Consider the following 16,664-nt stretch of genomic DNA (forward strand, 5'->3'; position numbering starts at 1 on the left):
ACATTACCGGTCGGTTATCCTTAGTTCTGAAAACTACTGTTTACCTTTTTTTCCACAATGAGTCAATGAAATTCACCGGTCAGCACCGGATACAACCAACGAGAACCTTCGACCTCCTGGCGACCCACTAGGACCTCCTGGTGACCACCTACGGCACGAGAATTTTCGCTACTCTCCATGGCGGCTTCATTCTAGTCGCCGCTAATTTTACAACATGTTGAAATATTCACGGCGACCATAATGAGGCCGCGACTAGTTCCCAGAATGTGGGAACTCCTCACGACCATGAAGGCGACTCCCCGGCAACTACCCGCGAACATGTGGCAACCATGTGGCGACTGCATAGTCTCTTGCAGTCGCCTACGTGGGACAGGCCCATAAGGATCTCTCTGCATTTATGGGATTTTATGAATATTCATATTCTACCGCTGCTGAGACTTGGGTGGAAGTTCAACCCTAGCTGGATATAAAAATTCTCTGAAATTCATGTCTAGTTTAGTTTAGTTTATTGTCATGTGTACCGACATACAGTGAAAAGCTTTATGTTGTGTGCTATCCAGTCAGTGGAAAGACAATATGTGATTACAATCGAGCCATCCACAGTGTACAGATACAAGATAAAGGGAATAACATTAGTGCAATATATAGTCCATTGAAGATTTAAAGATAGTCTGTGGATCTCCAATGATGGTAGGGAATTGAAGAATACAGTTGAACAGAGGGATCTGGGTATAACCGTGCATAGTTCCTTGAAGGTGGAATCTCATATAGATAGGGCGGTAAAGAAAGCTTTTGGTATGCTAGCCTTTATAAATCAGAGCATTGAGTATAGAAGCTGGGATGTAATGTTAAAATTGTACAAGGCATTGGTGAGACCAAATCTGGAGTATGGTGTACAATTTTGGTCGCCCAATTATAGGAAGGATGTCAACAAAATAGAGAGAGTACAGAGGAGATTTACTAGAATGTTGCCTGGGTTTCAACAACTAAGTTACAGAGATAGGTTGAATAAGTTAGGTCTTTATTCTCTGGAGCGCAGAAGGTTAAGGGGGACTTGATAGAGGTCTTTAAAATGATGAGAGGGATAGACAGAGTTGATGTGGACAAGCTTTTCCCTTTGAGAATAGGGAAGATTCAAACAAGAGGACATGACTTCAGAATTAAGGGACAGAAGTTTAGGGGTAATATGAGGGGGAACTTCTTTACTCAGAGAGTGGTAGCTGTGTGGAATGAGCTTCCAGTGGAAGTGGTGGAGGCAGGTTCATTGGTATCATTTAAAAATAAATTGGATAGGCATATGGATGAGAAGGGAATGGAGGGTTATGGTATGAGTGCAGGCAGGTGGGACTAAGGGGAAAAAAAGTTGTTCGGCATGGACTTGTACGGCCGAGAAGGCCTGATTCCGTGCTGTAATTGTTATATGGTTATATGGTTAATGAGACAGGTGGTACCTCAGGATCACTCTCTAGTTGATAGGATGATACAGTGGCCTATTGACAGCAGGGAAGAATCTGGAGGTATACACTTTCACACTTCTGTACCTCTTGCCAGATGGGAGAGAGGAGAAGAGGGAGTGACTGGGATGAGACTCATCCTTAATTATGGCGGTGGCCTTGCCGGGGCAGCGTGAAGCGTAGGCGGAGTCAATGGAAGTGCGATGGTCGGGGCTGTGTCCACAATACTCTGCAATTTGCAAGCATAGTTGGCACTCTAGACGACAGATGAATTTGTAGAGAATGGAATTCTTTTCAAAGCCTAAATTAGTTTGGAGCAAATAATTCTTAACCACAGACTATTGGCATTTTTCAAGTTGTATCTATGCACATTTACTAACAATCGGCGAGAGATTAAATGCTGAGAGTTTTTTTTCTGAAGTTGATTTACTATGTCAAACTCTTTTAACATTTGAACGTCTGTTTAAGGTACGGGAAGGCTTTTGAATCCGAGCCAACGATACATTCTGGGATAAATTTAGCCGTACTTCTCCTCGCAGCAGGGCACCAGTTTGACACATCCTTTGAATTACACAAAACGGGTAATTAGTTTTGCTTTCTGTGTGTATAGATTTTTTAATAAGTTATTTAAGAACACTGCAGCTGGCCATGATTGAACATTGAAAATGTTGGTTCTCATTGGATCTGTTTTTCTCTTTAAGGAGCATTATCTTGGTAAACACAATACCTCTCACTCCTCTTTCCCCCCCCCCCCCCCCCCCCCCCCCTCAAATCCCAAGCATCTTTCTCCCCCCACAACCTCCACCCCACACATCCCACCCCCTCGCCACTTTCTTCGGTCTCAGCCAAAACATCACCTCTCCATGTTCTCGAGAGGTGTGACCTGACCTGCTGAGTTACTCCAGCACTTTGTGTCCTTTAGCTAGTGCAATACATTTCTTTATCAAAGTACGAGTAATACTGAGTGGTCATAGAGTCATGGAGCACAGAACCAGGCCCTTCCTGCTACTGCTGACTCAGTTGCCCCATCTACACCAGCCCCACCTGCCCATATCCTTCTAAACCCTTCCTATCCATGTACCCGACCAAATGTTATCTCCTGCCTCAACTACCTCATTGGGCAGCTCCTATATATCCACCACCCTCTATGTAAATGCAGAGAGCATATTAAACCTTTCAGCACCTAATGCTTATCTTTAAACACTCAAAACCAAAGAGGAAACATGAGCACGTGCTTGCCCACCCAGCCAATCAATTGATTCATCTGCGTTCCACTCCAACTGTGTAAATAGGGAGAGGAAGTTTGACGCTGTGCTTGAGTGTTGGCCTTCTGATCTTGATTTTAAATTTGTTCTCAAAATGATGCACTTTGAATATGTCTGAAGAAGGGTCCTACCTGAAAGCTTGCCTATCCATGTCCTCCAGACCCACTGAGTTTAGTTTAAAAATCCAGAGTGGACACAGGCCCTTTGGCCCATCAATTCCACGCAGCCCAACCATCAGAGGAAGGAATGTGGGTGGAGGGGGAGCAGAGATATAGGTGCAGGTCCAGGTGGGGCACAGGAGAGGGGAGAAGAAAAGGGGGGTGTGGGGGGGGGGGGGGAGAGGAAGGAGGGGGGGGGGAGAAAGGAGGGGGGGGGGGGGGGTTGTAGTGGTCAACTGCATGCGGAGCTGTGAGGCAGCTCCTTCACAAGCAGTGCCTCTGTGCCCTCCTGTGTTCTTTGTCAGCAGGTCTCAAAATCTTCTGATAGTCAGCTCACAAGGATTGAAATGCTTGGAGCTTGTGTTAATGCAGGTTGTGTTGCTGCATTTCTGTTCAGCTGCCGGAGAGCCCACTGATTGTACACATCTCTGCAGAGAGTGTTATTGTGTAATGGTCCGTGCAGATGTCCGTGCTGACCAGGAAGATAGGCCCAAGCTGATGTGTTGCTGGAGTTTAGTTCAGAGAAACAGCGTGGAAACAGGCCCTTCGTCCCACCAAGTCCGTGCCGACCAGCAATCCCCGTACACTAGCACTATCCTGCACTCACGAGGGACAATTTACAATCTTTACCGAAGCCAATTAACCTACAAACCTGCACGTCTTTGGAGTGTGGGAGAAAACCGGAGCACTCGGGGTAAAGACCCATGCAGGTCACGGGGAGAACGTATAAACTCTGTACAGACAGCACCTGCAGTCAGGATCGAACCCGGGTCTCTGGCGCTGTCAGGCAGCAACTCTACCATTGCGCCACCGTGCCGCCCTGTGATTTAAATGGACAGAACAACATCATGAAACGGAGCCAGAATTATTTTTCTCATATTATCAGGTGCTACTGAGCAGAATTCCTGAGTACATGCAGCAGTACGGCGCAGAAACAGGCCCTTAGGCCCACATTATGCCAAACGTAACGCCAAGTTAGGATACTTGGGACAAGTGCTGAGTGCCAGAGTACACCAAGAAGATATCCTGAGGGATTAGCGAGCCAAGCAAAGCACTTCCTTTCCCTTCCATCTTCTCCCTGATCTGCACCATCACTATCCCCCAATCCCGCTCAGAAACATTTCAATAACCTATCCCCAGAGTCAATGAAAAATGAGTTTCAGCAGAATGCAAAATGCATCTGCAGAACTAAAAATAAGTTTTCTCAACCACAAACCCCGGAAACGAGAGCTTGTGAAGTTTGACAGACTTTCTTGTTTGCTCTTGAATCAGCAGAAAATATGTTCAGTTTGTTCCACTGTTGAGCGTGTCAAATTGTACTTCTACATGTGTTAAGAGAAGAGGGCAGGAGAATTAATCTGAACGGGGATGAAGTACGACACGGGTGTTAGTGCAAAACAGATGGGGGACTTTTGTTTCCATTGAAACCAGTGATAAATCAAGGAAAATTGGACAGTTTATCATGGTTGATCTGCTGCTGTCTGCCTCCTGCCATTGCCAAGGTTTAATTTCACCCCAATAAGTTCATAGGTTTTGTAGCAGAATTATGCCATTTAGCCCATCAAGTCTACGCTGACATTCAATCATGGCTGATTTATCTTTCTCTCTCAACCCCTTTCTCCTGCCTTCTCCCCATAACCCCTGTCACCTGTGCTACTCAAGAATCTGTCAATGTGTGCCTTACAAATATCCATTGATTTGGCTTCCACAGCCATCTATGGCAATGATTTGATCAACTCCGCTGCATGTTGCTTATCGGGAGGTATAGATTTATAGAAGTATGGATTAGTTGCAAGGCAGATGGAGGCCATTTGGCCCATCATGTCTGCACAGGTGTTGTTCCAGAGCAAATCACTAGCTCCTATCACTAGCTCCTTCGGACTTTATTCCTTGGAGTACAGAAAGCTGAAGAGTGATCGATAAAATCATGGGGGAACAGATAGGATAAACACATTTTGCCCAGAATATGTGAATCAATACCCAGAGGACAAAAGTTTAAGGTGAGAGAGGAAAGATTTAATAGGAAGCCGATGAGCAACTTTTTCACACAGTACATGGAATGAGCTGCCAGAGGAGGTAGTTGAGGCAGGTACTATCACAACATTTAAAACTAATTTGGACAGGTGCATTGATAGGATTGGAGGGATATAGGTCAAACGCAAGCAGGTTGGACCAGTGTAGATGGGGCATCTTGGCCGGCACGGTCAAGTTGGGCCGAAAGGCCTGTTTCTGTGCCGTATGAATCAATGACTATAACCCCACTGTGTTTTATTCATATCTTGAGAGAGGAGAACTTCTTCAAGGAAGTTCTCCTTTTACGCCGCATCTGCTCCACGGATGAGGCGTTCCACACCAGGACATCTGAAATGTCCTCACTATTCAGGGAACGGGGGTTCCCCTCCTCCACCATAAATGAGGCTCGCACCAGGGTCTCTTCCATACCCCGCAACACTGCTCTCTCTCCCCATCCCCGCACTCGCAACAAGGGCCGAGTCCCCCTAGTCCTCACCTTTCACCCCACCAGCCATCACATACAAAAAATAATCCTCCGTCAGTTTCGCCACCTCCAACGTGACCCCACTACTAGCCACATCTTCCCATCTCCCCCCATATCTGCCTTCCGCAAAGACCGCTCCCTCCATAACTCCCTTGTCAATTCTTCCCTTCCCTCTCGGTCCACCCCCTCCCCGGGCACTTTCCCTTGCGGCCGCAGGAGATGCAACACTTGTCCCTTTACCTCCCCCCTCAACTCCGTTCAGGGACCCAAGCAATCGTTCCAGGTGCGACAGAGGTTTACCTGCATCTCTTCCAACCTCATCTATTGCGTCCGCTGCTCTAGATGTCAGCAGATCTATATCGGTGAGACCAAGCGGAGGTTGGGCGATCGTTTCGCCGAACACCTCCGCTCGGTCCGCAATAACCTAGCTGACCTCCCGGTGGCTCAGCACTTCAACTCCCCCTCCCACTCCGTCCTCCGACCTCTCTGTCCTGGGTCTCCTCCATGGCCACAGCGAGCAGCACCGGAAATTGGAGGAACAGCACCTCATATTCCGTTTGGGGAGTCTGCACCCCGGGGGCATGAACATCGACTTCTCCCAATTCTGTTAGTCCTTGCTGTCTCCTCCCCTTCCTCAGCTCCCCTGCTGTCTCCTCCCACCCTCCAGCCTTCCGCCTTCCGGCTACTCCTCCTTTTCCCTTTCTTGTCCCCACCCACCCCCACCCCTGATCAGTCTGAAGAAGGGTTTCGGCCCGAAACGTTGCCTATTTCCTTCGCTCCATAGATGCTGCTGCACCCGCTGAGTTTCTCCAGCTTTTCTGTGTAACCTGTGTTTTATTCATTATATATTTGTTCAATTTCCTCTTGAAAGCCACAATTGAATGTGCCAACATCATCAGCAGGTTGCAAATTCCAGGATCCAATCCAGCAAAAAAGAGTAGTTCTTCACTTCACTTTTAATTCTCTTCCCCTTTATTTTCCAGCAGTAACTTCTTGTAATTGAGCCTTCTATTAAAGTAATTATTTTTTTAATTTTCTATTCAACTGAAGGTTAACTGCCACTCAATGTCCACTTGGTTTAGACTCCACACAATTTTAAATATCTCTATCAATCTGCCTCTCAGCCTTATCCCCAGAGAGAACAGTTCCAGATCATCAAATCTGTTCTTGAAATTGTGATCACTCATGCCTGGAACTATTCCCATTCATCTTTTTTTGGACCCTGTCTAATGCTCTCACCTCTTTGTTATAAATTCTGGTGACCATAATTGAACGCAATAATCCAGATGAGGCTGGACCTGTGATTTTTGACCATTCAGCGTGACTGTCCTGCTTTAATATTATTTGTCTCTAATTATAATTAAAATCCAGGATAGACACAAATTGTTGGAGTGTTGAATTCAGCGGGTCAGACAGTATCTCTTGAAAAAAAGGATGGGTTACGTTTCTGGTCGGGATCCTTCTTTGGACTGAAATTAGAGGGGAGGCATCTGAAGAAGGGTCCCAGTCTGTGGATCCCTTTAATAAGTGAATTGAGATTTATCATGTGTTCCATATACAACTAAAAGCAGGGGGAAGTGGGCACTGTGTTATCTGTTCCGCTTAAAATATTGGTTACAGCACTTGCCATCATGTCCAATGGAAGGTAGGCAAAATAGAAGATTTTAATGCAAATTGCATATGTGCACATGTTTAAGTACACAGGTGTTTCAGTCTGTAGTGAACTCAAATATTGTGCAGCAAATGCAAAAAGATTGCATTGGAATTGTTTCCCATGCCTTGCATTTTAGACTATTTTATACTTTGAATTCTGGCACTATTTGAGTCTCTTCAGAATATTAGGGCTCAGAGTAACTTACCATGTAACCCTTGCGATTGGATCAAAGGTAGTTATAAAGCAATGGATCATATTTGTTATTGATATGACAATTTTGCTTTTTGGATAACTAGCGAATATTGTTGTAATTAAATATTATGATTTCATTTCTATGGTCATCTTGTGGTTTGAAATTTCTTCTAATGCCACACATTGATGGCAATATCCCACATAAAGCTACGGGGGAAATGAAATGTTATCTTTGTGACTGCTGCCAGTATTACAAATTACAGACTCTTTGTTTGAAAAGGGTCAAGTGGTCATAAATTTAAAGTGGAAAATTTGATCACATATATTCTCTCAAAGAAACCTCTTTTGAAATATATTGTCATTGTCTTTCCATTTTGACCACAAAGCTGTAATAAATCAGGCATGTGTTTCCTCTAAATTGGGCAAGTGATCATCAAAATGTGATTCAAGAAATTGGTGGCATGGTGGCGCAGCAGTAGAGTTGCTGCCCCTTTTACAGTGCTAGAGACCTGAGTTCGGTCCTGACTACGGGCGCTGTCTGTACGTTGTTTGTACTTTCTCCCTGTGGCCACGTGGGTTTCCTCCGGATGCTCCGGTTTCCCCTCACACTCCAACAAAGTGCATGTTTTTTTTTTTTGTTTTTTTTTCTCTTTATGTACAACTACTACGGACTGACGCAAAACTGCATTTCGTTGTACTGATACTTGTATTTGTGCGATGACATTAAATTGAATTGAATTGAATTGAATTGTAGGTTAATTGGCTTCAGTAAAAAATGTCCCTAGTGCGCAGGATAGTGTTAGTGTACTGGCAGATCACTGGTCGGCACCGAAGGGCCTGGTTCCGTGCTGCATATCTAAAGTCGAAGTAAAATTGTTCAGCATTTAAATTGACATCCTCCAAATGAATTGCTTGAGTTGAACTTTGAAATGTGTGGCTACACTGAAAGAATCAAAAGACTTCAAATATTCATGCCCCTCCAATTTTGCTTAAGGGGAGTTCCTTTACTGTAACACAATGTGCCTAATTTCTGTATTTGATGTTAACATCAGTGATACTTTTATTTATGCAGGTGTGAAACTCAGCAGCCTACTGGGGAAGAAGGGAAACTTGGAAAAAATCCAGAGTTACTGGGATGTGGGCTTTTACCTTGGTGCCAGCATGTTAGCAAATGATCCTCTCCGAGTTATTATGGCTTCTGAGAAGCTCTTTAAACTCAAGGCGCCTGCCTGGTAAGTTTAGATGCCTGCAGAATTCGAATAATAGGCCTGTTTTGTAAGGAGTCTCATAAATATAAGACATAGGAGCAGAATTAGGCCATTCTGTCCATCGAGTCTGCTCCTTCATTTGATCATGGCGGATCTATTTTTCCCCCTCAACCCCATTCCCTTGCCTTTTCCCCGTAAACGTTGATGCCCTTACTAATCAAGAACCTATCCATCGCTGCTTTAAGATGCATAATGACGCCCTCCACAGCTGTCTGTGGCAATGAATTCCACAACTTCCTCACCTTCTGGCGAAAGACATTCCTCTTCATCCCCATTATAAAGTCCTTTTGTTCTGAGGCTGTGCCTTCTGGTCCATGACTCTTCCACTACTGGAAACATTGGGCCCCGATTGGGCCCACTGTGAAATGATGAGGCGCAGTAAGTGAGTGTGGAGTTACGGTGCAGGGGGATGTAATTGAGGCTTTCTCATTGACTTGTTCATGACTGTACCTTTGAGAAGTCCCGGGGTAGTGTGTGGTTGAAGCAGTTACTGCAACTGTACAAGTGGCAATCTGCACTTCAGTTTGCAGTTCAGTTCAGTTTCATTTTAGTTTAATGTCACTTGTACAGTGAAAAGCTTTTGTTGCATGCTAACCAGCCAACGGAAAGACAATACATGATTACAATCGAGCCATTCACAGTGTACAGATACATGATACAGGGAATAACGTTTAGTGCAAGGTAAAGCCCGTAAGCACAATGAAACTGCAGGATCAGACTAATATTGATAAGTACAATTCTATTACCATGCCTTTATTAACATTTAGGCTGTTAATCAAGGTGCGGGCAGATGAGACATACATGCATAGATTTAAAAATAAATATCCAAATCTTATGGGAAAGAAATATCCATAACACAGTACAAAGTGTATCAAAATGTAATGAATGGAATTGAGGCAAAAGGGATATGGTTGCTGCAAGTTTCTAATCTGTCTGCATTAAACATGGCAGCTGGTGAGTTGGGACTCGGTGTCATTAAAGAAGAGTGGTTTGGTCAGAACAGGTACCTCTGAATAGAGTGCCACAGCCTACCAGCCACCAGGCAGAAGCTACAGTGGTCAGCCGTACACTGGCTTCAGTGGAGATCAGGAACTGGGCCTGACAGGTTTAGGAACACCACACAACCCTGTTATTGCTGTTGGGACAAAACCTGTGGAAATACTTAACAATAGAAAGAAGGAGGTGGCCAAATTATAGAAACGGGAGAAAAGAGTAAGTAGGAACAGCTGATATTGTTTTAAATCGAAGATAGACACAAAAAGCTGGAGTAACTCAGCGTGACAGGCAACATCTCTGGAGAGAAGGAATGGGTGATGTTTTGTCTTTAGAGAGAATAAATATTTGTTTGTATCTTTAGATAGAAGAAATATTGTCTTTAGATCTAAATTCAGTTCAGCTTAGTTTATTGCCACGTGTACAGAGGTACAGTGAAAAGCCTTTGTTGCGAAAAGTCACCCATTCCTTCTCTCCAGAGATGCTGCCTATCCCGCTGTGTTACTCCAGCTGTTTGTGTCTATCTTTGCCATAAACCTATATGAATTAGTCTGTGAATGGAACTTAAAAATAATCTGTTAGCATTTATCTTTTCCGATCAGTTTTTGATTGCGTTTTTCTGTACTCGTAGGTATTTGAAATCTGTTGTACAAACTATCCACATATATCAACGGTTTAAGAAACAGACTCCAGAGCAGCCGTTCGAGAGTCAGGACCTGATGGACTTCTGGATGGACTTCATTGTCGAAGCAACCAATGAAGCTTTGTCTTTGGTTCGATTTCCAGTATGTAATTTCACTGAGAGTTTTATTTTTTACTGAAGCACATGCATTCTAGTGTGTATACCTGCATTCCCTAAGTACAGTGTAGGAAGGAACTGCAGATGCTGGTTTAAACCGAAGATAGACACAAAAGGCTGGAGCAACACAGCGGGTCAGGCAACATCTCTGGAGAGAAGGAATGGGTGACATTTTGGGTCGAGACCCTTCTTCAGACTGAAATACTCCAGCATTTTGTGTGCATCTTCCCTTAGTACAGTATATATGAACCACACTTTTATATTAAAGCCTTCTAGAGTCTGCAGCTTTCTAATGCCATAGGTATCAGAAGCACCCAACTGGTGACCTCCAAACTTAACTCCACTGAAGTCTGTGGAGGCCAAGTCTATGTATATTTTTACGGCAGAGATTGATAGATTCTTAAAGGGTCTCTACCCGAATCATCACTCATGCCTTCTCTCCAGAGATGCTGCCTAATCCGCTGAGTTAATCCAGCATTTTGTGTCTACCATTGATAGATTCTTGATTAGTATTGGTGCAGGGGTTATGGGGGAAAAGGGAAGAGAATGCGATTGAGAGAGAAGGGTAGAACAAGCATGATTGAATGGTGGAGCAGACATGATGGGCCGAATGCCCTAATCCTGCTCCTGTAACTTTTGAACTAATGAAGCATGCAGAATGTGGAGGAAATCAATGGCATTGAGTGCCCAGATTTGTACTAAAAATGCAGTGGCCAAAAGTGTATAAAATTCTTCTATTTATTCATTTTTTGAAATCTGCCCATTGGTAGCAAGATTAGCAATTATTATTCAGACCAATGGTTATGTCAAGTCATTCCCGATAGGGTGCTAAATCAGTGCAGGTTGCCTGACTGATGCATATGATGCCTGATTTTCAATCCGTTCAAATCCATGGCATGCCAGATGCATGACAAAGCTGCCCCAGCATTTTGGTTACTGATCGTCGATAGCAATGTCATTCAAGATTCAATTAATGAGTTAATGCTTGTTATATTATATGATAAAACTCTGCAGGATGCCGGGAAAATTAGCATGATGTGTTTGTGTTTTGGTAAATGAGTAGCAGCGCATTCACACCAATTCTCGCACATCTATGTCTATTGATGGAGAACTAACTGGTGATTCAGATATTTTCAGTCTGAAGAAGGGTTTCGGCCCGAAACGTTGCCTATTTCCTTCGCTCCTAGATGCTGCTGCACCCGCTGAGTTTCTCCAGCAATTTTGTGTACCTGGTGATTCAGATATTTTGCAGGTCTGTTTGAATGGTGAGACTGGGTAATGATACTAGTTCATGAATACTCATGCGTGCAGAAAAAAGGTGTTCACAGTACTTTTAAAGTCTTGAACATGGTACTATTTAAACATATGGAAAAGATTCCCATATTTTTACGTTTGATTTGCTAGGTTTTAATTTTGGAACCAACCAAAGTCTTCCAGCCTGCTTATTTATCCATAAACAATGAGGCAGAAGAGAAGACTGTGTCTATTTGGCATGTATCACCCAGTGATAAGGTAATATGTTGCGCTTGGCTCAAAGGAATTGAATGAATGAATTTATCGCTGTTCATTAAATTCTACCTATAACGTGTGTTTGTACATCTTGTATCTTTCTTCCCGCATGGGGAATCACAGAATGCCATATATGAGTGGAACTTCAATGCTACTTCAATCAGGGGTGTGAGGTAAGTAATTGACTGATGTCAATGCCCAGTGAGCTACAGTGTTATGGTGGCGAATGTCATGCAGTTTGGTTGAATTTAGTTTAGTTTATCGAGGTATAGTGAAAAACATTTGTTCCGCGCTAATCATGTGTTGTCATTGGAAAGACAACACATGATTACAATCCAGCCATCCGCAGTGTGCAGATATGTAAACAACATAATAATTAAATGCCGCTATTGTAAAATACCTTTTTTTAAAAAATAAATATTGATAATATATTATCATGTAGAACCATTGTTAGGAATATGCATTAATTCATTCATTTGCATATGTTGCTCAAGAATCAAGAGAGTCAAGACTATTTAATTGTCAAATTCCCAACAATAGAACAATGACATTTTTACTTGCAGCAGCATAACAGGCCTAAAAATATTCATCCAGTCCCCTCAAGTATATATGGCTACATAGTATACAATCCTAAAGATAAAATGCAGCAAATTGACACAGCTCGGCTGGCTTCACAATTAACAACTCGTCAATCCTCTTGTCTCACTCCCTCGGTTTTAATCTCCGGCCTTTGTTCCATCCATCTGCTTATCAAAACCCTCTCTTGCCTGTGTCCACTTATCATCTGCCACATTTGGCACTGCCTCTCCTCTCCCAGTATTTATCCCCGCCCGCCCACTTCCCTCCTCCCATCCCCATAATCAGTCTGAAGAGAGTTCCTGACCCGAAACATCGCCTATCCATGCTCTCCAGAGATGATGCCTGACCCGCTGAGTTACTCCAGTGCTTTGTGCACTTTTTTGTAAACTAGCATCTGCAGTTCCTTGTTTCTGCATTTCGTCTCAGCTTCTTCATTAGTTCCCATCAAGTCGGTGATCTCTACCATTCAGATAGAGAGACATCGGCAGAGAGCCTACGGAAATGCCAGCACCTGCAAATTCCCCTCCATATCAAGCTTTGTACTTTCCCAGGATATTCAAAATTCAAAAAGTGATGATAATGTAATTTTGTCTCTATACTTATATTTGTGAATGGTTTTTTTTTAATGATTTTCATTAATCCAGCTAAGATAAAACAAGCAAAAAGCAACCAAATGTATTAATTAGTTTGTGGAAGGCTTCTAAGAATAATAGATAAACACTCAATACACTAGCAGGTATACATGCAAGAGTAAGATTTGGGCTGCCTCTTCCTAGGGAAATAATCAATAGAGATCCCATTTTGATTAAACATATTCATTGCACTTTCCTCCTCTCAGTTAGGCCACACTGTTAACATGGAGAGTGGAAGGAGAAATGAGAGAACTGCAGAATAACATTTTTATAATGGATGAGTTACTAGAGTGTGGATGAGTCTTGTGTGAACCACAGGTCGTTCAAAAATGAAAGAGAGTGCAATTTAAGTAGGTGTGTGTGTGATCTGTGATCTAAGTTGTGTGTTCTGAAGATTAAGGTAAAATGGACGACTGAATATTGACCTACTGAAGTAGCCTTAAAATTGTCCTTTTCTTCTGTTTCAGTGTTTCCAAATGTGATGAACGCTGTTGCTTCTTGTATGTTCTGCATAATACAGATGACTTTCAGATATACTTTTGCACAGAGCTTCATTGCAAAAGGTGTGTATTCAGTTCCATGAAGTCCCAGATCCTTATCCACAAATCATGTGCAAACTAACTGACTAAATAACTAACTGAACACGTGTGTTGATCTCAGCTGATTTCCTCCTTTCCCTGTCTTGAGATTAGAAGTTAACACTGCAGGGAGTAATCACTATATATAATTGGATGAAATGTTGTGCCATTCAGGCTCAATAATTATGTTTTTGTGTAAAAGTAAAATTCTACTTTTCAGTGAGCTACTGGTTTAATAATTTGGAGTCCGTCATTTGCAGGAGTGAATCTTTATAGTCTGTCCAAATCTATCTAAACTATGCTACTGGAAAGTTAAAACAGAAGTGGACTTGTTAATATATTTTTAAGCTTCCATTTTAATTACATTCCCCGTTTCACCCACAGGAGATTAAGAACTATTGGAAGAAAACTGGACAATTAGTTTATTGTTGACTAATCAGAATTTGCGGTTAAATCCTTCTGAGAAATTAATATGGAGAAAATAGTTTTCCAATAAATCTAAAGATGAATGCTGTCAAAGGCTTTGAACTTTTCATGAGATTAAAATCACTTATCTAATATGGTCAACATTTTAACAATGCAGACCAAATATAGTCATGGAGCAACATGTTAATGTTTTCTGTTTAATTGGGGAAAAACTGTTTTATTGGCAATAAAATTACTGTTTTGTAACTACAAGTTCAATGAGAATGTAAAGAGAAACTGTATGATATTGTTTCGAGAAACATAATTTAGCTTCATCCAGCACCACTGGCCATGCACGTTTAAATACATCTGAGTTTGACACAGCGTAATATTTTGCCAAAAAAAAATGTTTGCTGAACAGCAAAATGATTTTGTTTCAGTAACATTTTCATAAGCTGTTTAGTGGTATCTTGTTTTCAACGTGATGTGATGTGATGCGTAATGAAAAGTGTAGGTGGCAAATTGCAGAATGATGTGTTATTGCAAGGAAGGGATAAAGCAAAATACTTTGGCTGCTGGAAATATGAAATAAAATAAATTGCTGAGCAAGTTAGGCAACAGGCACGGAGAGGAAAGCAGATTTAATCACAGGTTGATTGGAAGTGCTATTGCTAGGCAGGATTTCATTTTGCACAATAACAGATTTATGGACGATTGGAAGAACATTGAAATGACAGATTTATACTTTGAAGATTTGAATCAATTTGACCATAATCTTGGTGGCTTGATTGCTTTTCAGATTCTGTGAAATGGTGAACTGTATAACAGATGAGGTGGGGAAAGGTGCTGAAGAAGGAGACTCTGAGGGAGATGCATTGGAGGTAAGGCAGATGTTTTATTTAAAATACATCAGAAAATGCCCAATATATTCACCTGCAACTGTGGAGTGAGAAACAAATTAGCATTTCAGGATTTCGTAATGATAATGCGAATATATCAGACCTTTGCACTGCCTATTGATACTCAATTGAATGCACAAAGATACCTTTTTGGTCCATCGCGTCTGCCCATCTCTTTGAAGGCTCACGACCCTGATAGATAGTTACATTGAGAAAGTAGCTGAAAAGGTCAAGTACATGGTGGTCCCACTGATTCCAACAATTCTTGTAAGTTTCTTATAGAAACTTACAAAATTCTTAAGGGGTTGGACAGGCTAGATGCAGGAAGATTGTTCCCGATGTTAGGGAAGTCCAGGACAAGGGGTCACAGCTTAAGGATAAAGGGGAAATCCTTTAAAACCGAGATGAGAAGAACTTTTTTTCACGCAGAGAGTGGTGAATCTCTGGAACTCTCTGCCACAGAGGGTAGTTGAGGCCACTTCATTGGCTATATTTAAGAGGGAGTTAGATGTGGCCCTTGTGGCTAAGGGGATCAGGGGCTATGGAGAGAAGGCAGGTACGGGATACTGAGTTGGATGATCAGCCATGATCATATTGAATGGCGGTGCAGGCTCGAAGGGCCGAATGGCCTACTCCTGCACCTAATTTCTATGTTTCTATGTTTCTAATAGGAGTCGTAAAAGCAGCTTTGATGTTGTAACTCCAAATGTTGCATGGCCCAAACAGTGCAAGTGAGGAATCCCCAATGGCATCAGCCGGCTGTGGTTCCTGTCGTTGTGGAATAGATGCCAGCGAGGGGAGGATAGGGGTTGACCATCGGGAGAGATGAAAGCCGAGAGATTGGGTTGGCAGTGGTGGAGGAAAGCTGGCAATGGGGATAGATGGGGAGGGGCTGGGTAGTGAGTGGGTGGCGCAGCGGTAGAGTTGCTGCCTTACAGCACCATACACCCGGGTTTGATCCTAACTACATGTGCTGTCCGTAAGGAGTTTGTACGTTCTCCCTGTGACCTTGTGGATTTTCTCCTGGTGCTCCGGCTTCTGTCATTTCTGTCATTCAGTCCCACATGATTCATCCATTAGAAATACTCATCGGTAATGATTAACATTAGTACTAAAGGACAGCACGGTGGCGCAGCGATAGAGATGCTGCCTTACCGCGCCAGAGACCCAGGTTCGATCCTGACTATGTGTGCTGTCTGTGCGAAGTTTGTACGTTCTCCCCATGACCTGTGAGGGTTTTCTCTGGGTGCTCCAGTTTCCTCCCACATTCCAAAGACGTACGGGTTTGTAGGTTAATTGGCTTCTGTAAATGTTTTATTGTCCCGGGTGTGTAGGATAGTGCTAGTGTACAGGATGATCGCTGGAGTCGGTGGGCCGAAGGGCCTGTTTCCAAGCTGCATCTCTAAAGTCTAAAGAGGGAGCTGAGACAGTGGGCTGTCTGCTTGCCCACAGACCCTTAAACAGGATGCATCCCGTCAACTCTCTCCCCATCCCTTCCACCTATATCCATCTCACTGGCTTTACATTTCACTATCCTTCACTCCATATCTGATCGCTTTTGTCTCCTTTTCATCTCTAGCCTTTGTCTACCCATCTGCCAATTAAAATCCCTCGCCTGTATCAACTTTTATATGTATCCACCTATCAGTTGCCAGGCTTTGTCCTGCCCACCCATTTCCAGCTTTCTCCCCCCCTAATATTGATCATGCTGAAGATGGGTCCTGACCCCGAAACGTTGCCTATCCATTCCCTCCAGAGATGCCGCAGTTACTCCAACACTTT

The 16,664-nt window shown here is 43.0% G+C and overlaps 1 protein-coding gene across 1 annotated transcript in view; it reads left to right on the forward strand.

The window, feature by feature from the left end:
- Nucleotides 1-16,664, forward strand: part of LOC129697414 (mitogen-activated protein kinase kinase kinase 5-like) — a 160,371-nt gene that overhangs the window by 64,849 nt on the left and 78,858 nt on the right. The window contains 7 exon segments of the mRNA XM_055635926.1: nt 1,923-2,035; nt 8,293-8,452; nt 10,113-10,266; nt 11,685-11,792; nt 11,913-11,962; nt 13,468-13,563; nt 14,783-14,864. Coding sequence (XP_055491901.1) covers nt 1,923-2,035; nt 8,293-8,452; nt 10,113-10,266; nt 11,685-11,792; nt 11,913-11,962; nt 13,468-13,563; nt 14,783-14,864 — 763 coding nt within the window.

The sequence above is a fragment of the Leucoraja erinacea genome, chromosome 5, assembly GCF_028641065.1.
Source record: "Leucoraja erinacea ecotype New England chromosome 5, Leri_hhj_1, whole genome shotgun sequence".
Taxonomy (NCBI): domain Eukaryota; kingdom Metazoa; phylum Chordata; class Chondrichthyes; order Rajiformes; family Rajidae; genus Leucoraja; species Leucoraja erinaceus.